Source organism: Oncorhynchus mykiss, chromosome 23 (genome assembly GCF_013265735.2).
Source record: "Oncorhynchus mykiss isolate Arlee chromosome 23, USDA_OmykA_1.1, whole genome shotgun sequence".
In the NCBI taxonomy this organism is placed as follows: domain Eukaryota; kingdom Metazoa; phylum Chordata; class Actinopteri; order Salmoniformes; family Salmonidae; genus Oncorhynchus; species Oncorhynchus mykiss.
Genome location: NC_048587.1, coordinates 6,351,010 through 6,376,540, shown reverse-complemented (window position 1 = coordinate 6,376,540; position 25,531 = coordinate 6,351,010). Strand labels below are relative to the sequence as shown.

The window sequence follows — 25,531 nt, the reverse complement described above, 5'->3', positions numbered from 1 at the left end:
GTCTCAGTGTCTCACACCAACTCCACATGAATCCCTTTCCCCATACGCGTGGTATCTGTTTAGGCAGCATGGCTTCTTCAGCGAAAAGACGAGCAGTTGGAAAAGGAGAAAATCCCGCTGATAGTGAGGATAACAGCTCTGATGAAGGATTGGAAAACGACGGTGATTCAGGAGAGAATGACAGCGGATCAGAAGAGGAGATCAATGAGGTACGATAATGTCTCTAGTGAACTGGCTATATTCCTGGCCTAGCAGGCTAGCTAGCACCGGCTAAACGTGTTAGATGGGTTAGATAGATAGCTAGCTTTTTAGCAAACAACTGTTGTTCAAGCTAGTTAACAATGGTTAAGTATGCTAGGGACATGCTAAACATAGCCAGTCGATCACTTCAGAGTTTTAAACTAGCTAAATAGTGAAATGCATGGACATTAAAGTAGTTTAGACAAAAAAACAATCGATACCAGTATTGACACTAAAACCGTCCCCATCAAGTCCAAAACATTGTCTCGGGAGTCGGGACTTGTATTAAAAACCTTTTTTGTTTGTTTCCAGGAGGTCATTGTAGACTTTGAGGCCCATACCATTACTCACAATGACTACAACGGGGTCAAGAAACTCATGCAACAGCTGTTTCTGAAGGCTCGTGTCAATACATCCGAGTTGACCGATCTCCTCATCCAGCAGAATCATATTGGAAGCGTCATCAGGGTAAGAAAACCAGACGCGTCGAGTCTATCAGACCAGACCATCAGTAAATATGCATCATACAATTTAACGTATCATATTATTAAACTCCCAAAATATGATGACACACACATATGCTCTCTTCAAATCAGTTGTATTCGTCACATACATGTTTAGCAGATGCTATTGTGGGTGTAGCGAAATGCTTTTCTAGCTCCAGTTTCCTTCTCCCACATCCAACGGAGAACAATTGATATGAATTCAGTAGCATCGTGTATGTCTTTCTGCATGTTTTGTTGTCAGCAAGCAGAGGTGCCAGAGGACAGCGATGATGACGAGGATCCAGCCGATGAGGTGTTTGGTTTCATCAGCATGCTCAACCTCACTGAGAGAAAGGTAGGTACAGTCAGATATTATGTTATCTATTTGGGGTGGCAGGTAGCCTAGTGTTTAGAGCGTTGGGCCAGTAACCTAAAAGGTTTCTAGATCAAATCCCCGAGCTGACAAGGTAAAAATCTGTCGTTCTGCCCCTGAACAAGGCATAACCCCACTCTTCCCCAGTAGGCCGTCATTATAAATAAGAATTTGTTCTTATAACTGACTTGCCTAGTTAAATAAAGGTTAAATAAATAAAATAAAAAAATATATATATATATATATATAATCTATGAAATCACTAAACTTGACACTTTCTCAACCAATCAGATGTTAAGAGACAAGACGTTTTGTTCACTCTTTTCTCTGTCTGAATCTGATATTTTAAAAGGTCGACCTTGAGGAAAGATCTGTTTTTCATAGACTTCAATGTAGTAGCCCTCTTCCTGCCTACTGAACTAGCCTGCATTTTGACCAATCACGGCAGTCTGGTGAATTAGGTCTATATGTTAGTAACTGTGTTCTGATCCGTCCACAGGGTGTCCAGTGTGTGGAGGAGGTAAAGGATCTGATCCTGGGTCAGTGTGAGAAGAGTTGTCCCCATAGTGTGACAGACGATCTGGAGAAGGTCCTCAACGACACCACTAAGCCTGTGGGACTGCTGCTCAGCGAGAGGTTCATCAACGTGCCCCCACAGATCGCCCTGCCTCTCCACAAACAGCTACAGTGAGTCTGTCTAACCCCCACAGATCGCCCTGCCACTCCACAAACAGCTACAGTGAGTCTGTCTAACCCCCACAGATCGCCCTGCCACTCCACAAACAGCTACAGTGAGTCTCTGTGTAACCCTAACCCCCACAGATCGCCCTGCCACTCCACAAACAGCTACAGTGAGTCTCTGTCTAACCCCCACAGATCGCCCTGCCACTCCACAAACAGCTACAGTGAGTCTGTCTAACCCCCACAGATCGCCCTGCCACTCCACAAACCGCTACAGTGAGTCTGTCTAACCCTAACCCTAACGACACCACTAAGCCTGTGGGACTGCTGCTCAGCGAGAGGTTCATCAACGTGCCCCCACAGATCGCCCTGCCACTCCACAAACAGTTACAGTGAGTCTGTCTAACCCTAACCCCCCACAGATCGCCCTGCCACTCCACAAACGGCTACAGTGAAGTGTCTGTCTAACCCCCACAGCTCGCCCTGCCACTCCACAAACAGCTACAGTGAGTCTCTGTCTAACCCTAACCCCACAGATCGCCCTGCCCCTCCACAAACAGTTACAGTGAGTCTGTCTAACCCCCACAGATCGCCCTGCCACGCCACAAACAGCTACAGTGAGTCTGTCTAACCCCCACAGATCGCCCTGCCACTCCACAAACAGCTACAGTGAGTCTGTCTAACCCCCACAGATCGCCCTGCCACTCCACAAACAGCTACAGTGAGTCTGTCTAACCCCCACAGATCGCCCTGCCACTCCACAAACAGCTACAGTGAGTCTGTCTAACCCTAACCCCCACAGATCGCCCTGCCACTCCACAAACAGCTACAGTGAGTCTGTCTAACCCTAACCCCCACAGATCGCCCTGCCCCTCTAAACAGTGAGTCTGTCTAACCCTAACCCCCACAGATCGCCCTGCCACTCCACAAACAGCTACAGTGAGTCTCTGTCTAACCCCCACAGATCGCCCTGCCACTCCACAAACAGCTACAGTGAGTCTGTCTAACCCCCACAGATCGCCCTGCCACTCCACAAACAGCTACAGTGAGTCTGTCTAACCCTAACCCCCACAGATCGCCCTGCCACTCCACAAACAGCTACAGTGAGTCTGTCTAACCCTAACCCCCACAGATCGCCCTGCCCCTCTAAACAGTGAGTCTGTCTAACCCTAACCCCCACAGATCGCCCTGCCACTCCACAAACAGCTACAGTGAGTCTCTGTCTAACCCCCACAGATCGCCCTGCCACTCCACAAACAGCTACAGTGAGTCTGTCTAACCCCCACAGATCGCCCTGCCACTCCACAAACAGCTACAGTGAGTCTGTCTAACCCTAACCCCCACAGATCGCCCTGCCACTCCACAAACAGCTACAGTGAGTCTGTCTAACCCTAACCCCCACAGATCGCCCTGCCCCTCTAAACAGTGAGTCTGTCTAACCCTAACCCCCACAGATCGCCCTGCCACTCCACAAACAGCTACAGTGAGTCTCTGTCTAACCCCCACAGCTCTCCCTGCCCCTCTAAACAGTGAGTCTGTCTAACCCTAACCCCCACAGATCGCCCTGCCCCTCCACAAACAGCTACTGTCTAACCCTAACCCCCACAGATCGCCCTGCCCCTCTAAACAGCTACAGTGAGTCTCTGTCTAACCCCCACAGCTCGCCCTGCCCCTCTAAACAGTGAGTCTGTCTAACCCTAACCCCCACAGATCGCCCTGCCCCTCCACAAACAGCTACTGTCTAACCCTAACCCCCACAGATCGCCCTGCCCCTCTAAACAGCTACAGTGAGTCTCTGTCTAACCCCCACAGATCGCACTTATCCCACCTGGGTCATGTTCATTAGGGTCACAAAACCAAAGAAAACATCCTGAAACAGGGATGGACTACCTGCAGTTGTCCAATAAGAAACTCTGTTTTTTTGTTTTACATTTCATAATGTTACAAAAATGTTCTGTTGCAGATTACTGTACTGTCAGCAAAACGTGCTCTCCGATTACTGTACTGTCAGCAAGACGTGCTCTCAGATTACTGTACTGTCAACAAGACACGCTCTCAGATTACTGTACTGTCAACAAGACGCGCTCTCAGATTACTGTACTGTCAACAAGACGCGCTCTCAGATTACTGTACTGTCAGCAAGACATACTCTGATTACTGTACTGTCAGCAAGACGTGCTCTCAGATTACTGTATTGTCAGCAAGACGCGCTCTCAGATTACTGTACTGTCAACAAGACGCGCTCTCAGATTACTGTACTGTCAACAAGACACGCTCTCAGATTACTGTACCGTCAAGACGCGCTCTCAGATTACTGTACTGTCAGCAAGACATGCTCTCAGATTACTGTCATCAAGACACATGCTCTCAGATTACTGTATTGTCAGCAAGACGCGCTCTCAGATTACTGTACTGTCAACAAGACACGCTCTCAGATTACTGTACCGTCAAGACGCGCTCTCAGATTACTGTACTGTCAGCAAGACATGCTCTCAGATTACTGTCATCAAGACACATGCTCTCAGATTACTGTACTGTCAACAAGACACGCTCTCAGATTACTGTACTGTCAACAAGACACGCTCTCAGATTACTGTACTGTCAACAAGACATGCTCTCAGATTACTGTCAACAAGACGCGCTCTCAGATTACTGTACTGTCAGCAAGACGCGCTCTCAGATTACTGTCATCAAGACACATGCTCTCAGATTACTGTACTGTCAACAAGACACGCTCTCAGATTACTGTACTGTCAACAAGACACGCTCTCAGATTACTGTACTGTCAACAAGACACGCTCTCAGATTACTGTACCGTCAAGACGCACTCTCAGATTACTGTACTGTCAGCAAGACACGCTCTCAGATTACTGTACTGTCAGCAAGACACGCTCTCAGATTACTGTACTGTCAGCAAGACACACTCTCAGATTACTGTACTGTCAACAAGACACACTCTCAGATTACTGTACTGTCAACAAGACACGCTCTCAGATTACTGTACCGTCAAGACGCACTCTCAGATTACTGTACTGTCAGCAAGACACGCTCTCAGATTACTGTACTGTCAACAAGACACGCTCTCAGATTACTGTACTGTCAACAAGACACGCTCTCAGATTACTGTACCGTCAAGACGCACTCTCAGATTACTGTACTGTCAGCAAGACACGCTCTCAGATTACTGTACTGTCAGCAAGACACGCTCTCAGATTACTGTACTGTCAACAAGACACGCTCTCAGATTACTGTACCGTCAAGACGCACTCTCAGATTACTGTACTGTCAGCAAGACACGCTCTCAGATTACTGTACTGTCAACAAGACACGCTCTCAGATTACTGTACTGTCAACAAGACACGCTCTCAGATTACTGTACCGTCAAGACGCACTCTCAATTACTGTACTGTCAGCAAGACACGCTCTCAGATTACTGTACTGTCAGCAAGACACGCTCTCAGATTACTGTACTGTCAGCAAGACACGCTCTCAGATTACTGTGCTATCAGCAAGACGTGCTCTCAGATTACTGTGCTATCAGCAAGACCTGCTCTCCGATTACTGTGCTATCAGCAAGAAGTGCTCTCCGATTACTGTATTGTCAGCAAAACGCACTCTCAGATTACTGTACTGTCAACAAGACGCGCTCTCAGATTACTGTACCGTCAAGACGCGCTCTCAGATTACTGTCAACAAGACATGCTCTCAGATTACTGTACTGTCATCAAGACACGCTCTCAGATTACTGTCAACAAGACACATGCTCAGATTACTGTACTGTCAGCAAGACGCGCTCTCAGATTACTGTACTGTCAACAAGACACACTCTCAGATTACTGTACTGTCAACAAGACACGCTCTCAGATTACTGTCAACAAGACACATGCTCTCAGATTACTGTACTGTCAGCAAGACGCGCTCTCAGATTACTGTACTGTCAGCAAGACACGCTCTCAGATTACTGTACTGTCAGCAAGACATGCTCTCAGATTACTGTACTGTCAGCAAGACGCGCTCTCAGATTACTGTATTTACAACAAGACACGCTCTCAGATTACTGTACTGTCAGCAAGACGCGCTCTCAGATTACTGTATTTACAACAAGACACGCTCTCAGATTACTGTACTGTCAGCAAGACGCGCTCTCAGATTACTGTATTTACAACAAGACACGCTCTCAGATTACTGTACTGTCAGCAAGACGTGATCTCAGATTACTGTACTGTCAGCAAGACATGCTCTCAGATTACTGTACTGTCAACAAGACGTGCTCTCAGATTACTGTACTGTCAACAAGACGTGCTCTCAGATTACTGTACTGTCAACAAGACGTGCTCTCAGATTACTGTACTGTCAACAAGACACGCTCTCAGATTACTGTACTGTCAACAAGACGCGCTCTCAGATTACTGTACTGTCAACAAGACGTGCTCTCAGATTACTGTACTGTCAACAAGACGTGCTCTCAGATTACTGTACTGTCAGCAAGACATACTCTGATTACTGTACTGTCAGCAAGACGTGCTCTCAGATTACTGTACTGTCAACAAGACACGCTCTCAGATTACCTCACTGTCGCTCAGGCGATGTACCGTTGTGTTCACTGTCAATCACTTGCTATGCATTATGGGTATGCTACTGTAGATGAACCCTTCTAATCATGGTCATTTTAATATGGACCTGCAATTATGTAACTGCTCGTCTCAGATATGGGTTCACTTTACACCGGATAAACAAACGCTAAAAATCATTGACATGTTTGTTGTTGTTGTTGTTGTCGTACAAAAGTAATTCCGTGTATGTATTATCTATGAAAAGAAGATCCGAAAGCTGTGTGCCAATACCCTACTATTAAAAACATAAACCACATCATTGATTGGCTGTTTCCAGGGAGGAGTTGGCAGAAGCCCAGAGCAGCAACAAGCCCAGTGGGAAGTGTCATTACTGCCTGATGATCAGTAAGACCTATAAGGATCCCTCCAAGACGGTCGCTGCCCGAGGAGCCCCGCCGAAGGACGAGCTCACCTTCGTCAACGCAGAGGAGGAGTTCTTCTATGAGGTTTAACTTTTTTTTAAAACTTTTATTTATTTAACTAGGCAAGTTAGTATTTACAATGACGGCCTACCGGGGAACAGTGGGGGTTAACTGCCTTGTTGATGGGGGCAGTATGACAGATTTTTACCTTGTGAGCTCAGGGATTCGATCCAGCAACCTTTCGGTTACTAGTTCAGCGCTCTAACCACTAGGTTACCTGCCCCCCCCCCTAACCACTAGGTTACCTGCCCCCCCCCCCTAACCACTAGGCTACCTGCCCCCCCCCCCCCCCCTAACCACTAGGCTACCCTGCCTCCCCCCTCTAACCACTAGACTACCTGCCTCTAACCACTAGGCTACCCTGCCTCCCCTTTCTAACCACTAGGCTACCCTGCCCCCCCCCCCTCTAACCACTAGGCTACCTATACAGTAGCGAGGCTATATACAGCAGAGAGGCTATATACAATAGAGGGGCTATATACAGCAGAGAGGCTATATACAATAGAGAGGCTATATACAATAGAGAGGCTATATACAGCAGAGAGGCTATATACAGCAGAGAGGCTATATACAGTAGAGAGGCTATATACAGCAGAGAGGCTATATACAGCAGAGGGGCTATATACAGCAGAGAGGCTATATACAGCAGAGGGGCTATATACAGCAGAGGGGCTATATACAGTACTGAGGCTATATACAATAGAGAGGCTATATACAGCAGAGAGGCTATATACAGCAGAGAGGCTATATACAGCAGAGAGGCTATATACAGCAGAGAGGCTATATACAGCAGAGAGGCTATATACAGCAGAGAGGCTATATACAGCAGAGGGGCTATATACAGCAGAGGGGCTATATACAGTACTGAGGCTATATACAGTAGAGGGGCTATATACAGTAGAGAGGCTATAAACAGTAGAGAGGCTATATACGGCAGAGGGGCTATATACAGTAGACAGGCTATATACAGTAGAGAGGCTATATACAGTAGAGAGGCTATATACAGCAGAGAGGCTATATACAGCAGAGGGGCTATATACAGCAGAGAGGCTATATACAGCAGAGAGGCTATATACAGCAGAGAGGCTATATACAGCAGAGGGGCTATATACAGCAGAGGGGCTATATACAGCAGAGGGGCTATATACAGCAGAGGGGCTATATACAGCAGAGGGGCTATATACAGCAGAGGGGCTATATACAGCAGAGGGGCTATATACAGCAGAGGGGCTATATACAGCAGAGGGGCTATATACAGCAGAGGGGCTATATACAGCAGAGGGGCTATATACAGCAGAGGGGCTATATACAGCAGAGGGGCTATATACAGCAGAGGGGCTATATACAGCAGAGGGGCTATATACAGCAGAGGGGCTATATACAGCAGAGGGGCTATATACAGCAGAGGGGCTATATACAGCAGAGGGGCTATATACAGCAGAGGGGCTATATACAGCAGAGGGGCTATATACAGCAGAGGGGCTATATACAGCAGAGGGGCTATATACGGCAGAGGGGCTATATACGGCAGAGGGGCTATATACGGCAGAGGGGCTATATACGGCAGAGGGGCTATATACGGCAGAGGGGCTATATACGGCAGAGGGGCTATATACGGCAGAGGGGCTATATACGGCAGAGGGGCTATATACGGCAGAGGGGCTATATACGGCAGAGGGGCTATATGCGGCAGAGGGGCTATATGCGGCAGAGGGGCTATATGCGGCAGAGGGGCTATATGCGGCAGAGGGGCTATATGCGGCAGAGGGGCTATATGCGGCAGAGGGGCTATATGCGGCAGAGGGGCTATATGCGGCAGAGGGGCTATATGCGGCAGAGGGGCTATATGCGGCAGAGGGGCTATATGCGGCAGAGGGGCTATATGCGGCAGAGGGGCTATATGCGGCAGAGGGGCTATATGCGGCAGAGGGGCTATATGCGGCAGAGGGGCTATATGCGGCAGAGGGGCTATATGCGGCAGAGGGGCTATATGCGGCAGAGGGGCTATATGCGGCAGAGGGGCTATATGCGGCAGAGGGGCTATATGCGGCAGAGGGGCTATATGCGGCAGAGGGGCTATATGCGGCAGAGGGGCTATATGCGGCAGAGGGGCTATATGCGGCAGAGGGGCTATATACGGCAGAGGGGCTATATACGGCAGAGGGGCTATATACGGCAGAGGGGCTATATACAGACACCGGTGAGTTAAATGTCTCTTTTTACTTGTCCTTTTCACTGTCTTACCCATGTGTCCATGTCCCCACTACAGCAAGCCACCATGAAGTTCCACTACTCGGTGCAGGAGGAGACGGACAGCGTCCTGAGCGGGCGGTGGTCCTTCGACGACGTCCCCATGAAGCCGCAGCGTACCGTGATGCTCATCCCGGCAGACAGGATGTCAGCCGTCATGGACAAGCTCAAAGAATACCTGACCGTGTGACCAACCGCACAGAGTTTTAAAAAAAAACTCTGGTGAACGAAACAGGACTGATGTCTTTAAAACAAGGCCCCTCTGGATCATTATTTTTGCAATGTAAAATTCGATACAAAACATCGAAAGGAAGGTGGGATCACTGGAAAGCTTTTTGTTAAGCGGAGAATAATGTCATTATGTAACGGTTCCCTTCAGTGGTTTTATCTAGCAGGTTTTTTTTTGTTTTTTTGAAAAATGTATCTTTTGACAAAAATAAATAATTTCAGACCTTCGGTTGTAGTTGAAAGCACTGTATTTACAGATTCATGTCAAAAACATACTGAAATGTTAAAACAATCACTACAAACATGTTCTTACACAATATTAGGGTTATCGAGCAAGTGACAAATTCCCCCAAAAAATGAAATGGTGTATTTTTCTGTGAAGGAATATCAAGATGTTCAAACTTGGATTTTATGATCTGGATTCATTTATTGGGGTGATACTCTTATTAGAATATAGGCTAATTATTTACTGTAATATCAAATTACCAAGGCAGTTACCACCTGACTGAATTAAAGATATGAACAATAGTGTACGGCAAGTCAGTCATTTGGAAGTTGATGTAACCCAAGGATTTTCAAAACTCTCCTCAGGGGGACCCCCCCCCCCCAGCTGTTCCATATGTGAACTATTCCACTCACACCTGATTCATCTAATCACTGAGTCAATCAGGTGACATAGTTCAGGGGCTACAACAACATTGTGAAAAGTCTGGGTGTCCCCCGAGGACCGCTGTTCTCATCAACGATGATTGTCTTTTCAGTAAAAGTCGGTGCAGTGCTGAAGCTCTCCACCAGAGGTCACTGTAGCACACATCGGTCATAAGACTGAGCCACTGTACTGCAGTCCTTATCTGCTTTACTGTTGATGGTCAGGGTCTGTTGCTTGTCTTTACGTCCAGATCCGTCCCGCTCCAGAATGTGCTGTAGTAGGTCTTTACTCTCACTAGGAGGCAGGTTGGAATAGAAATACTGAGGGGCCGTCTGGATGAACCTACAGAGAGAAGACGACACTGATATTATATAAATACTGGAGGGGCCGTCTGGATGAACCTACAGACATTAGATGACACTGATATTATATAAATACTGGAGGGGCCGTCTGGATGAACCTACAGACATTAGACGACACTGATATTATAGAATACTGGAGGGGCCGTCTGGATGAACCTACAGAGAGAAGACGACACTGATATTATATAAATACTGGAGGGGCCGTCTGGATGAACCTACAGAGAGAAGACGACACTGATATTATAGAAATAGTGGAGGGGCCGTCTGGATGAACCTACAGAGAGAAGACGACACTGATATTATATAAATACTGGAAGAGCCGTATGGATGAACCTACAGAGAGAAGACGACACTGATATTATATAAATACTGAGGGGCCGTCTGGATGAACCTACAGAGAGAAGACGACACTGTTATTATATAAATACTGGAGGGGCCGTCTGGATGAACCTACAGACATTAGACGACACTGATATTATATAAATACTGGAGGGGCCGTCTGGATGAACCTACAGACAGAAGACGACACTGATATTATATAAATACTGAGGGGCCGTCTGGATGAACCTACAGAGAGAAGACGACACTGATATAGAAATACTGGAGGGGCCGTCTGGATGAACCTACAGACAGAAGACGACACTGATATTATATAAATACTGGAGGGGCCGTCTGGATGAACCTACAGAGAGAAGACGACACTGATATAGAAATACTGGAGGGGCCGTCTGGATGAACCTACAGACAGAAGACGACACTGATATTATATAAATACTGGAGGGGCCGTCTGGATGAACCTACAGAGAGAAGACGACACTGATATAGAAATACTGGAGGGGCCGTCTGGATGAACCTACAGAGAGAAGACGACACTGATATTATATAAATACTGGAGGGGCCGTCTGGATGAACCTACAGACAGAAGACGACACTGATATTATATAAATACTGAGGAGCCGTCTGGATGAACCTACAGACAGAAGACGACACTGATATTATATAAATAATGGAGGGGCCGTCTGGATGAACCTACAGACAGAAGATGACACTGATATTATATAAATACTGAGGGGCCGTCTGGATGAACCATTGGATGAGAAGGTTAGAGGGGAGAGGCCTCAGGTGTCATTGGATGAGAAGGTTAGAGGGGAGGGGCCTCGGGGGTCATTGGATGAGAAGGTTAGAGGGGAGAGGCCTCGGGTCATTGGATGAGAAAGTTAGAGGGGAGGGGCCTCAGGTGTCATTGGATGAGAAGGTTAGAGGGGAGGGGCCTCGGGGGTCATTGGATGAGAAGGTAAGAGGGGAGGGGCCTCGGGGGTCATTGGATGAGAAGGTTAGAGGGGAGAGGCCTCGGGTCATTGGATGAGAAAGTTAGAGGGGAGGGGCCTCAGGTGTCATTGGATGAGAAGGTTAGAGGGGAGGAGCCTCGGGGGTCATTGGATGAGAAGGTAAGAGGGGAGGGGCCTCGGGGGTCATTGGATGAGAAGGTTAGAGGGGAGAGGCCTCGGGTCATTGGATGAGAAAGTTAGAGGGGAGGGGCCTCAGGTGTCATTGGATGAGAAAGTTAGAGGGGAGGGGCCTCGGGTCATTGGATGAGAAGGTTAGAGGGGCGAGGTCTCGGGGGTCATTGGATGAGAAGGTTAGAGGGGAGGGGCCTCGGGGGTCATTGGATGAGAAGGTTAGAGGGGAGGGGCCTCGGGGGTCATTGGATGAGAAGGTTAGAGGGGAGGGGCATTGGGTCATTGGATGAGAAGGTTAGAGGGGCGAGGTCTCGGGGGTCATTGGATGAGAAGGTTAGAGGGGAGGGGCCTCGGGTCATTGGATGAGAAGGTTAGAGGGGAGGAGCCTCAGGTCATTGGATGAGAAGGTTAGAGAGGAGGGGTCTCGGGGGTCATTGGATGAGAAGGTTAGAGGGGAGGGGTCTCGGGGGTCATTGGATGAGAAGGTTAGAGGGGAGGGGCCTCGGGGGTCATTGGATGAGAAGGTTAGAGGGGAGGGGCCTTGGGGGTCATTGGATGAGAAGGTTAGAGGGGAGGGGCCTCGGGTCATTGGATGAGAAGATAGAGGGGAGGAGCCTCAGGTCATTGGATGAGAAGATTAGAGGGGAGGGGTCTCGGGGGTCATTGGATGAGAAGGTTAGAGGGGAGAGGTCTCGGGGATCATTGGATAAGAAAGTTAGAGGGGAGGGGCCTCTGACCTCATCCAATGCATATTTTAAAAAGAAGACACAAGAATGGACATGAGGAGGCAAGGAAAAATGCATTGAGAAAGAGCCTTAGTTTGGCCCATTGACTTACACTGCAGGGGAGATTTCAGAGACTGTCCGGATACCGTGGTTTCCCGAGAGAGTATACTCATGGAACAGCACCCACTCTGGAAAACCCAATTGATGTGCCTTGGCCCCGTAGCTGGAGGCAGGGTGGACCTGAGCCATGTGTCTGTTGGTCAACATGAAGTAGTTTCCTGAACCATCCACATCACGGGCAATCTGAAAACAGGGATAAAGGAACTTCATATTTGCCATTAAACAAATTACTTAATGGAAAGTGACAGGACACTGTCTTCCATACAGGACACTGTCTTCCATACAGGACACTGACTTCTATACAGGACACTGTCTTCCATACAGGACACTGTCTTCCATACAGGACACTGACTTCCATACAGGACACGACTTCCATACAGGACACTGTCTTCCATACAGGACCCAGGACACTGACTTCCATACAGGACACCGACTTCCATACAGGACACTGTCTTCCATACAGGACACTGACTTCCATACAGGACACTGACTTCCATACAGGACACTGACTTCCATACAGGACACTGACTTCCATACAGGACACGACTTCCATACAGGACACTGTCTTCCATACAGGACCCAGGACACTGACTTCCATACAGGACACCGACTTCCATACAGGACACTGTCTTCCATACAGGACACTGACTTCCATACAGGACACTGACTTCCATACAGGACACTGACTTCCATACAGGACACTGACTTCCATACAGGACACGACTTCCATACAGGACACTGTCTTCCATACAGGACCCAGGACACTGACTTCCATACAGGACACCGACTTCCATACAGGACACTGACTTCCATACAGGACACTGACTTCCATACAGGACACTGACTTCCATACAGGACACTGACTTCCATACAGGACACCGACCTCCATACAGGACACTGACTTCCATACAGGACCCAGGACACTGACTTCCATTCAGGACACTGACTTCTATACAGGACGCTGACTTCCATACAGGACACTGACTTCCATACAGGACACTGACTTCCATACAGGACACCGACTTCCATACAGGACACTGACCTCCATACAGGACACTGACTTCCATACAGGACACTGACTTCCATACAGGACACTGACTTCCATACAGGACACCGACTTCCATACAGGACACTGACTTCCATACAGGACACTGACTTCCATACAGGACGCCGACTTCCATACAGGACGCTGACTTCCATACAGGACGCTGACTTCCATACAGGACCCAGGACACTGACTTCCATACAGGACACTGACTTCCATACAGGACACTGACTTCCATACAGGACACTGACTTCCATACAGGACACCGACTTCCATACAGGACACTGACTTCCATACAGAACGGTGAGTTCATTCAGATGTTTAATGTGTATGTGATCCGGTCGGGAATTGAACCCTGGTGTTGCTAATGTAGCAGATTGGGATCTGCCACTTGCGCGGCCGAATAGCTAGCTTTCAGTGGCGTGACACGCTTCAGGAGGGCGGTCACGTATGTGATCCCTTCGGGAATTGAACCTTGGTGTTGCGAACCTCGGGTTGGAACCTCGGTATGGAGTGGAACCGGGAGGAAACGGAACACGCTTAAACGAAACGAGCAGTGGGACGTCCTCTACACCAGCACTACGGTTCTCCATTGTCCACCGACCTGCATGAAGAACCCTGCCAGCAGAGCTCTCTTGATGTTGAGTGTGTTGGTCTTGGTTCCGAAGGACGTCTCAGAGATGGGCAGCTCTATTCTCTTCAGGATGTCCGTCAACTCTGACCTGATGGCGTCTGCCGTCTGAAGGGCGCGGTGGTTCAGATGGTAGTCCTGACACCACTTCTCTACGCTGAAGTCTGAGGGAATAACAGGAAGATACATTCAGATACAAGTGAGGAGAAGAGAATAGAATCAAGTAGAACAGAATCAAGTAGAATAGAATCAAGTAGAATAGAATCAAGTAGAATAGAATCAAGTAGAACAGAATCAAGTAGAACAGAATCAAGTAGAATAGAATCAAGTAGAATAGAATCAAGTAGAATAGAATCAAGTAGAACAGAATTCAATTGCAAACAGTGCATTCGGAAAGTATTCAGACCCCTTGACTTTTTCCACATTTTGTTACTTTATAGCCTTATTATAAAATATATTTAAATAGTTTTTTTTTACCTCATCAATCTACACACAATACCCCATATTGACAAAGCAAAAACTGGTTTTTAGAAAAAAAACTGAAATATAACATTTATATAAATATTCAGACCCTTTACTCAGTACTTTGTTGAAGCGACTTTGGCAGTGATTACAGCCTCGAGTCTTCTTGGGTATGACGCTACAAGCTTGACACACCTGTATTTGGGGAGTTTCTACCGTTCTTCTCTGCAGATCCTCTCAAGCTCTGTCAGGTTGGATGGGGAGTGTCGCTGCACATCTATTTTCAGGTCTCTCCAGACATGTTAGATCGGGTTCAAGTCCAGGCTCTGGCTGGGCCACTCAAGGACATTCAGAGACATGTCCCGAATCCACTCCTGCGTTGTCTTCTCTGTGTGCTTAGGGTCGTTGTCCTGTTCGAAGGTGAACCTTTGCCCCAGTCTGAGGTCCTGAGTGCTCTGGAGCAGGTTTTCATCGAGGATCTCTCTGTACTTTGCTCCGTTCATCTTTGCCTCGATCCTTACTAGTCTCCCAATCCCTGCTGCTGAAAAACATCCCCACAGTATGATGCTGCCACCTCCATGCTTCACCGTAGGGATGGTGCCAGGTTTACTCCAGAAGTGACGCTTAGCATTCAGGGCAAAGAGTTCAATCTTGGTTTCATCGGACCAGAGAATCTTGTTTCTCATGGTCTGAGAGTCCTTTAGGTGCCTTTTGGAAAACTCCAAGCGGGCTGTCATGTGCCTTTTACTGAGGAGTGGTTTCTGTCTGGCCACTCTACCATGAAGGCCTGATTGGTGGAGTGCTGCAGTGATGGTTGTTCTTCTGGAAGGTTCTCTCATCTCCACAGAGGGACTCTGGAGCTCTGTCAGAGTGACCATCGGTTCTTGGTCACCTCCCTGACCAAGGCCCTTCTCCCCCGATTGCTCAGTTTGTCCGGGCTCCCAGCTCTAGGAAGAGTCTTGGTGGTTCTAAACTTCTTCCATTTACAGTGCCTTGCGAAAGTATTCGGCCCCCTTGAACTTTGCGACCTTTTGCCACATTTCAGGCTTCAAACATGAAGATATAAAACTGTATTTTTTGTGAAGAATCAACAACAAGTGGGACACAATCATAAAGTGGAACGACATTTATTGGATATTTCAAACTTTTTTAACAAATCAAAAACTGAAAAATTGGGCGTGCAAAATTATTCGGAGGCCACAGTGTTCTTGGGGACCTTCAATGTCGCAGAAATGTTTTGGTCCCCTTCCCCAGATCTGTGCCTAGACACAATCCTGTCTCGGAGCTCTACGGACAATTCCTTCGACCTCATGGCTTGGTTTTTGCTCTGGCATTCACTGTCAACTGTGGAACCTTATATGTACACAGGTGTGTGCCTTTCTAAATCATTTCCAATCAATTGAATTTTCCACAGGTGGACTCCAATCAAGTTGTAGAAACATCTTAAGGATGATCAATGGAATCAGGAAGTACCTAGCTCAATTTAGAGTCTCATAGCAAAGGGTCTGAATACTGATGAAACTAAGGCATTTCTGTTTTTTATTTTTAATACATTTGCAAAAATTTCTAAAAACCAGTTTTCAATGTGTTATTATGGGGTATTGTGTGTATATTGATGAGGGGGGGGGGGGGACTATTTAATCAATTTTAGAATAAGGTTGTAACCTAACAAAACGTGGAAAAAGTCAAGGGGTCTGAATCCTTACCGAAGGCACCATATAGTGAAGTATTTCACAATGTGAAGCTTTTTTGAGCTCAATGGATGTGACTGACTGTCTTTCTGGCTGCATTTGAAGTAACTAACTCACATGTCTCTCTCTGGCTGTACTTGAAGGCGTTGTAGATGTTGATGAGGGTGAAGTGGTCTCCCTCAGGGTGCCGGAACTTTCTGTGACACTGTTGTACCTCTTGGGTCCTGCCAACAGGTGGCTCCAAGAAGCAGCTTGGTGCTAAACGCAAAACAGACAGAATCAATAGGGTGGTTAGCATTGGTGCTAACGCAAAACAGACAGAATCAATAGGGTGGTTAGCATTGGTGCTAACACAGACAGACAGAATCAATAGGGTGGTTAGCATTGGTGCTAACACAGACAGACAGAATCAATAGGGTGGTTAGCATTGGTGCTAACACAGACAGACAGAATCAATAGGGTGGTTAGCATTGGTGCTAACACAGACAGACAGAATCAATAGGGTGGTTAGCATTGGTGCTAACACAGACAGACAGAATCAATAGGGTGGTTAGCATTGGTGCTAACACAGACAGACAGAATCAATAGGGTGGTTAGCATTGGTGCTAACGCAAAACAGACAGAATCAATAGGGTGGTTAGCACTGGCGCTAATGCAGACAGAAAATCATTAGAGGTTAGCATTGGCGCTAACGCAGAAAGACAGCTAATCAATAGGGAGGTTAGCATTGGAGCTAAAACAGACATATCAACAGGGTTAGCATTGTTTGACCAAGCTACTCTCCCCGTATAGTACCTTGTGGCTCATTGTCTGAGTGGGAGAAATAGCAGCTGCCTAGGCTTCAACTGCAAATGCTCAGAGACGAGACTATGTCCATGTAGTAGATTATACTGTCTGGCAGATTATACTGTCTGGCAGATTATACTGTCTGGCAGATTATACTGTCTGGCATACTGTCTGGCAGATCAAACTGTCTGGCAGATTATACTGTCTGGCATACTGTCTGGCAGATCAAACTGTCTGGCAGATCATACTGTCTGGCAGATCAAACTGTCTGGCAGATCAAACTGTCTGGCAGATTATACTGTCTGGCATACTGTCTGGCAGATCAAACTGTCTGGCAGATTATACTGTCTGGCATACTGTCTGGCAGATTATACTGTCTGGTAGATTATACTGTCTGGCAGATTATACTGTCTGGCAGATTATACTGTCTGGCAGATTATACTGTCTGGCAGATTATGCATTCTAAAGGTCAGAGATGTCCGATGTAGTTGTCCATAATGGTTAAGACTGCTTATGATGGATATTCTAATATCTTCAGTAGTGGTTATAAAGGCGTTATGGATGTAAACATAGGCGTGAGGGTTTAACCCCATTACAAGACACGGAGGTGTTGCACCAACATGGTTAAAATCAATTTTAGATTAGACCTAATCTAGACTTTGTAAATCTACGTTTATAATTTCATCAGAGATGTGTTGCACCACTTAATTTTAAAACTGGATTAGTTAATCTAAGGTTAAATCACTAAACTATGATCAGTGATACGTGTCCTAATGGATTCACCATAGCAATATGTTGTAGTTCTATGGAAACAAACCAGCACTGGTCATTGCTAGCCTAGTCAGCAAAGTGACTTTTCACTTCAGGCTAAGGATGAAATTAATTGCACTTATCTGTCAAATGATTTAGCTGGATAGTTGAGTTTAACGAACATGATAAACCACAGGAGATAAAATTGTTATTCACAAAGAAAATAAAGGACATACAAATGATTCACACTGATATTTGATGCATTTAAACAGTGTCAGTTTAGATTTAATCCCAAAACTGAATTTAAATTAGTTTTTAAAACAATGGAGCAACAAGATTACATTTGATCTTGGTTTGAGTTGTAAATTAAATTTAGTTTAGAAGAAGGATTAGATTGAACTATGATTATTGATAACGAGGTTTAAAGTTCAGGGCAAAAACATTTTGAGATAAACCTTGATTAAACCCAGATTAAGAGTTAATCCATGTTGGTACAATCCACCCTGGGGGAATCAAATAGAATCAACAACATTACTAGATAAACCTTGATTAAACCCAGATTAAGAGTTAATCCATGTTGGTACAATCCACCCTGAGTGAATCAAATAGAATCAAATGAGCCAAAGGTTGTAGGAGTGTAAATTTACATACCTGATAGCATAGCTGCGATGGTCACCATCTCGTTCACACAATCAAACTCACAGGACGCCAGCAGAGCCTTGGCCATCTGAGCGTCCAATGGCAACTCAGAGATTATGATCCCGATCTCTGATAGGTTCCCATCGTCGTCCAATGCCGCGAGGTAATCCAGCTCCTCTAGCGACTGCATCAGACCCTCTGGATCTGGATAGGAAGTAGACAACTTAGATCATAGATAATAAAATACAAGATCTGGATAGGAAGTAGACAACTTAGATAATAGATAATAAAATACAAGATCTGGATAGGAAGTAGACAACTTAGATCATAGATAATAAAATGCAAGATCTGGATAGGAAGTAGACAACTTAGATAATAGATAATAAAATACAAGATCTGGATAGGAAGTAGACAACTTAGATAATAGATAATAAAATACAAGATCTGGATAGGAAGTAGACAACTTAGATAATAAAATACAAGATATGGATAGGAAGTAGACAACTTAGATCATAGATAATAAAATACAAGATCTGGATAGGAAGTAGACAACTTAGATAACAGATAATAAAATACAAGATCTGGATAGGAAGTAGACAACTTAGATAATAGATAATAAAATACAAGATCTGGATAGGAAGTAGACAACTTAGATCATAGATAATAAAATACAAGATCTGGATAGGAAGTAGACAACTTAGATAATAGATAATAAAATACAAGATCTGGATAGGAAGTAGACAACTTAGATCATAGATAATACAATACAAGATCTGGATAGGAAGTAGACAACTTAGATAATAAAATACAAGATATGGATAGGAAGTAGACAACTTAGATCATAGATAATAAAATACAAGATCTGGATAGGAAGTAGACAACTTAGATAATAGATAATAAAATACAAGATCTGGATAGGAAGTAGACAACTTAGATAATAGATAATAAAATACAAGATCTGGATAGGAAGTAGACAACTTAGATCATAGATAATAAAATACAAGATCTGGATAGGAAGTAGACAACTTAGATAATAGATAATAAAATACAAGATCTGGATAGGAAGTAGACAACTTAGATCATAGATAATACAATACAAGATCTGGATAGGGAAGTAGATCATCCTTTACATAATAGATAATAATAAGAAGAGATATTAGACAGAGAAAAAACCTGTTTAACAAAATGACTTGTCAGTTGATGCTTTGGATTATGATCATATAGTATCTGCTCAGCTCCTCAAGGGATCGAGGGCCTTACTTTAACTTTCACAAGTGATCGAGGGCCTTACTTTAACTTTAACAAGAGATCGAGGGCCTTACTTTAACGTTAACAAGAGATCGAGGGCCTTACTTTAACTTTAACAAGAGATCGAGGGCCTTACTGTAACTTTAACAAGAGATCGAGGGCCTTACTTTAACATGAACAAGAGATCGAGGGCCTTACTTTAACATGAACAAGAGATCGAGGGCCTTACTTTAACTTGAACAAGAGATCGAGGGCCTTACTTTAACTTGAACAAGAGATCGAGGGCCTTACTTTAACTTGAACAAGAGATCGAGGGCCTTACTTTAACGTTAACAAGAGATCGAGGGCCTTACTGTAACTTTAACAAGAGATCGAGGGCCTTACTTTAACTTGAATAAGAGATTGAGGGCCTCACTTTAACTTTAACAAGAGATCAAGGGCCTCACTTTAACTTGAACAAGAGATCGAGGGCCTTACTTTAACAAGAGATCGAGGGCCTTACTTTAACAAGAGATCGAGGGCCTTACTTTAACTTTAACAAGAGATCGAGGGCCTTACTTTAACTTGAACAAGAGATCGAGGGCCTTACTTTAACTTTAACAAGAGATCGAGGGCCTTACTTTAACAAGAGATCGAGGGCCTTACTTTAACTTTCACAAGAGATCGAGGGCCTTACTTTAACGTTAACAAGAGATCGAGGGCCTTACTTTAACTTTAACAAGAGATCGAGGGCCTTACTTTAACGTTAATAAGAGATCGAGGGCCTTACTTTAACTTGAACAAGAGATCGAGGGCCTTACTTTAACGTTAACAAGAGATCGAGGGCCTTACTTTAACTTGAACAAGAGATCGAGGGCCTTACTTTAACGTTAACAAGAGATCGAGGGCCTTACTTTAACTTTAACAAGAGATCGAGGGCCTTACTTTAACGTTAACAAGAGATCGAGGGCCTTACTTTAACTTGAACAAGAGATCGAGGGCCTTACTTTAACGTTAACAAGAGATCGAGGGCCTTACTTTAACATGAACAAGAGATCGAGGGCCTTACTTTAACATGAACAAGAGATCGAGGGCCTTACTTTAACATGAACAAGAGATCGAGGGCCTTACTTTAACTTTAACAAGAGATCGAGGGCCTTACTTTAACATGAACAAGAGATCGAGGGCCTTACTTTAACTTTAACAAGAGATCGAGGGCCTTACTTTAACGGTAACAAGAGATCGAGGGCCTTACTTTAACATGAACAAGAGATCGAGGGCCTTTAACTTTAACTTTAACAAGAGATCGAGGGCCTTACTTTAACGGTAACAAGAGATCGAGGGCCTTACTTTAACTTTAACAAGAGATCGAGGGCCTTACTTTAACTTTAACAAGAGATCGAGGGCCTTACTTTAACTTTAACAAGAGATCGAGGGCCTTACTTTAACTTGAACACGTCAAAAGACAGTAGAATACAGAATCAGAATAAAACTCTCTTCCTGAAAAGAGCCTGAGCTCCAAAAAAGGTTGATCCAGGAATTCTAGCCTAGTGTGTTCCAGTAGAATGGAGGACAGTAAATTCTACTTCCTCCTCATTGTGGCGTTGGAGGTCAGCTGGACGAAACGAGACGCGTTATGAGGTAATCATTAACAAGCTGGCCACTTTACTTCGTGGTGTGTGTCCAAAACGGTACACTACCCTTTTTGACCAGAGTAGGGCACTATATAGAGAATAGGGAGCCATTTGGGATGCAGGTTTGTCACTGTCCTCAACTCTTCCCATGCAGGGACAGCCGGGTGGGTCGGGGCTCTCAGACAATGGTCCCTGGCAGGCCACTGTCAGCTCTACTAAAGCACGGCTGACTGCCTCTAAACAGGACAGAGCACGGCATACAGACCTCCATCAGACCTTTACCCAGGACAAAAAAAACGCTCCTGTACCCTGTACCACTCCACAGTTACAGCTATGGTTGTAAAAAAGTCTGCTAACTTTCAACAAAATGCCCAGGTTTCCCAGAATTCCTGGTTGGATGATTCTGCTTATACCCTCCTGATTTTCTGGAAAAACTGGGAATTTGGGGAAAGTTGCTAGAATTGTGCAACCCTAGTTACAGCACACAGGGTCAGATCCATAGAAGTACAGATTATAACCCATGTAATTTAATTAGGACCTCTGTGGTCAGACTCACCTCCCAAACCAGCGTCTAATAACCTGGGAATACACTGAATACCCAGATACAACCAGGGTTTCTAGTCAAGCTTCTACATCTGCATTGCTTTCTGTTTGGGGTCTGAGGCTGGGTTTCTGTATAAGCAGTTGGTGGCATCTGCTGATGTAAAAAAGGCTTTATAGATACATTTGATTGATTTGGTAGTTTGGGTCAATTCCTTTTTTGGTTACAGTACCACCAAGTACATTTTACTCTGCCCGGAGTAGCCCTGAAGTACCAAGTAGGCCAAGTAGACCCGGTGGACAGGTCAAGAAGACCCGGTGGACAGGCCAAGTAGCCCCGGTGGACAGGCCAAGTAGATCCGGTGGACAGGCCAAGTAGCCCCGGTGGACAGGCCAAGTAGCCCCGGTGGACCAAGTAGCCCTAGGAGGTCCTAGTACCCCTGGATGAGGACCACTGTCCTACTATAGTACCATGTAGAGTGTCTGTCTGGTAGACTGACCTGGTCTGGTGATGAAGTCACAGTGTCTCAGCCCTGCGATCTCCATCCTCTTGAGGAAGAGGATGGTGAAGGTGAGGTTGGTGTCCAGGATCTGAGGGGATGTCTCTATGGGGAGTACTCTCTCCTCAGGGTACAGGCAGAAACACTTCCCTGGACAAACACAGACAACTCAATCAATTTTTTACTATTTTCTACATCGTAGAATAATTGTGAAGACATCAAAACTATGAAATAACACATATGGAATCAAGTAGTAACCAACAAAAGTGTTATATTTATTTGAGATTCTTCAAAGTAGCCACCCTTTGCCTTGATGACAGCTTTGCACACTCTTGACATTCTCTCAACCAGCTTCATGAGGTAGTTACCTGGAATGCATTTCAATTAACAGGTGTGCCTTGTTAAAAGTTCATTTGTGGAATTTCTTTCCTTCCTAATGTGTTTGAGCCAATCAGTTGTGTTGTGACAAGGTAGGGGTGGTATACAGAAGATAACCCTATTTGGTAAAAGACCAAGTCCATATTATGGCAAGAACAGCTCAAATGAGCAAAGACGGGGGGGTCCAGTCAGCTGGTTCCTGATATCAGTACCTGTCTGTCCAGTCAGCTGCTTCCTGATATCAGTACCTGTCGGTCCAGTCAGCTGCTTCCTGATATCAGTACCTGTCGGTCCAGTCAGCTGCTTCCTGATATCAGTACCTGTCGGTCCAGTCAGCTGCTTCCTGATATCAGTACCTGTCGGTCCAGTCAGCTGCTTCCTGATATCAGTACCTGTCGGTCCTGTCAGCTGCTTCCTGATATCAGTACCTGTCGGTCCAGTCAGCTGCTTCCTGATATCAGTACCTGTCGGTCCAGTCAGCTGCTTCCTGATATCAGTACTTGTCTGTCCAGTCAGCTGCTTCCTGATATCAGTACCTGTCGGTCCTGTCAGCTGCTTCCTGATATCAGTACCTGTCTGTCCAGTCAGCTGCTTCCTGATATCAGTACCTGTCGGTCCAGTCAGCTGCTTCCTGAAATCAGTACCTGTCGGTCCAGGATGTCAGTACCTGTTGGTCCAGTCAGCTGCTTTCTGATATCAGTACCTGTCTGTCCAGTCAGCTGCTTCCTGATATCAGTACCTGTCGGTCCAGTCAGCTGCTTCCTGATATCAGTACCTGTCTGTCCAGTCAGCTGCTTTCTGATATCAGTACCTGTTGGTCCAGTCAGCTGCTTCCTGATATCAGTACCTGTCGGTCCAGTCAGCTCCTTCCTGATATCAGTACCTGTCTGTCCAGTCAGCTGCTTCCTGAAATCAGTACCTGTCGGTCCAGGATGTCAGTACCTGTTGGTCCAGTCAGCTGCTTTCTGATATCAGTACCTGTCTGTCCAGTCAGCTGCTTCCTGATATCAGTACCTGTCGGTCCAGTCAGCTGCTTCCTGATATCAGTACCTGTCGGTCCAGTCAGCTGCTTCCTGATATCAGCCTGGTATCTGCTGATGGATCGTAGTACTTCAGAGTTGGCCCTTATCCTGGGATGATACACCTGGTTGAAAGAATACATGTTTAACCATAGAAAAACATATTATAACTATTTAATAACGTCATGCGTTAACTCATTTAATAGGATATCTATGGTCATAGCCTTGGCCTACATGTATAAACTAACATGCAATGCTTGTTTTATGGGGGTTAAACTCACATATCTTTTCTCCACTCCTACGTCGATGACAAAGTTAACAGAGTCCACAGCCCAGAACATGTCCTCTCCCTGGCTTGTGGAGAGGAAAACCAACCGGCACCTGGTCGTAACGGATCCCCTACTCCCCATCCCCTCCCCCAGGAGAGAGGGTGTCCGACCCTGCCCAGGGCACAAGACCACGGGCACCAGCTCCCCAAGGTCTGCCCCCAGTCTGGTACCCTCTCTCTGGAGGATAGCACGGGCACAGACAACCTCCTGTGGGGAGGGGCAACACAGTGTGAGAAGTGTTGACAGCACCATACGACTTGTCCCGTGTGGCTACTGGCTAGCAACGCCCCCAAGGTCATGGGTTCACTTCCTGCAGGGATCACATGTCTAAAAACTGTACAGCTCTGAGGATAATAGTGTCTGCTACTTGACCGCTACACCCCAGGCTGGATGGTTCAACGCGAGGGGAAGAGAGGGGGGGAAGAGAGGGCTTATCATGTCATAAATAGTTAACACATTTTGCTCGCAGACCCGTCGATAGAAAAAGGCTGAGTTGACATCCCTATTGACAGGCTTTAAAGCTCATTGTCACACACACATATGGTCCAGGACAACAAGGCCTTTCAAAACGCTTTGTCATTCCAACAGACCACTAGGCAGACCACTAGGCAGACCACTAGGCAGACCACTAGGAAGACCACTAGGCAGACCACTAGCCAGACCACTAGTCAGACCACTAGGCAGACCACTAGGCAGACCACTAGGCAGACCACTAGGCAGACCACTAGGAAGACCACTAGGCAGACCACTAGCCAGACCACTAGTCAGACCACTAGGCAGACCACTAGGCAGACCACTAGGCAGACCACTAGGCAGACCACTAGGAAGACCACTAGGCAGACCACTAGGCAGACCACTAGGCAGACCACTAGTCAGACCACTAGGCAGACCACTAGGCAGACCACTAGGCAGACCACTAGGCAGACTACTAGGCAGACCACTAGGCAGACCACTAGGCAGACCACTAGGCAGACCACTAGGCAGACCACTAGGCAGACCACTAGGAAGACCACTAGGCAGACCACTAGGCAGACCACTAGGCAGACCACTAGGCAGACCACTAGGCAGACCACTAGGCAGACCACTAGGAAGACCACTAGGCAGACCACTAGGCAGACCACTAGGAAGACCACTAGGCAGACCACTAGGCAGACCACTAGGCAGACCACTAGGCAGACCACTAGGCAGACCACTAGGCAGACCACTAGGCAGACCACTAGGCCACTAGACCACTAGACCACTCATAGTCAAACACACGGAAGCAAATAAAAGCAAAGGCAAACGACACGGCA

General features: G+C 46.1%; 2 protein-coding genes across 3 annotated transcripts in view; one reads left to right on the top strand and one right to left on the bottom strand.

Annotated features, from left to right (window-relative positions):
• Window positions 1-5: 5 nt before the first annotated feature.
• On the top strand, window positions 6-9,520 carry LOC110515214 (protein BCCIP homolog). 2 transcript variants are annotated; one of them, XM_036959668.1, is made up of 7 exons: window positions 6-209; window positions 553-708; window positions 988-1,080; window positions 1,598-1,756; window positions 2,143-2,171; window positions 6,670-6,838; window positions 9,084-9,520. In XM_036959668.1, exons 1-7 carry the CDS (start codon window positions 27-29, stop codon window positions 9,252-9,254), a joined length of 960 nt encoding a protein of 319 aa, XP_036815563.1. In that variant the 5' UTR covers window positions 6-26; the 3' UTR covers window positions 9,255-9,520. The 2 variants fall into 2 exon arrangements, with proteins under 2 accessions (XP_036815563.1, XP_036815561.1); XM_036959666.1 differs by lacking the exon at window positions 2,143-2,171 and having other exon boundaries at window positions 1,598-1,785.
• A 4-nt stretch (window positions 9,521-9,524) lies between these two features.
• LOC110511038 (putative pre-mRNA-splicing factor ATP-dependent RNA helicase DHX32) overlaps window positions 9,525-25,531 on the bottom strand; it is a 27,030-nt gene continuing 11,023 nt past the window's right edge. The window contains exons 6-13 of the mRNA XM_036959656.1: window positions 24,192-24,446; window positions 23,942-24,035; window positions 22,514-22,663; window positions 18,625-18,816; window positions 16,555-16,695; window positions 14,258-14,448; window positions 12,601-12,791; window positions 9,525-10,283 (exon numbers count right to left, since the gene is read on the bottom strand). Of these exons, the coding sequence (XP_036815551.1) occupies window positions 10,091-10,283; window positions 12,601-12,791; window positions 14,258-14,448; window positions 16,555-16,695; window positions 18,625-18,816; window positions 22,514-22,663; window positions 23,942-24,035; window positions 24,192-24,446 (1,407 nt within the window). The 3' untranslated portion in view covers window positions 9,525-10,090. The remainder of the gene's footprint in view (window positions 10,284-12,600; window positions 12,792-14,257; window positions 14,449-16,554; window positions 16,696-18,624; window positions 18,817-22,513; window positions 22,664-23,941; window positions 24,036-24,191; window positions 24,447-25,531) is intronic.

Coding starts and splice junctions, on each gene's coding strand:
- LOC110515214 (XM_036959668.1), top strand. CDS start 27: ATGAATCCCTTTCCCCATACGCGTGGTATCTGTTTAGGCAGCATGGCT. Junction 709..987: donor ATATTGGAAGCGTCATCAGG/GTAAGAAAACCA, acceptor TTTTGTTGTCAG/CAAGCAGAGGTGCCAGAGGA. Junction 1,081..1,597: donor TCAACCTCACTGAGAGAAAG/GTAGGTACAGTC, acceptor ATCCGTCCACAG/GGTGTCCAGTGTGTGGAGGA.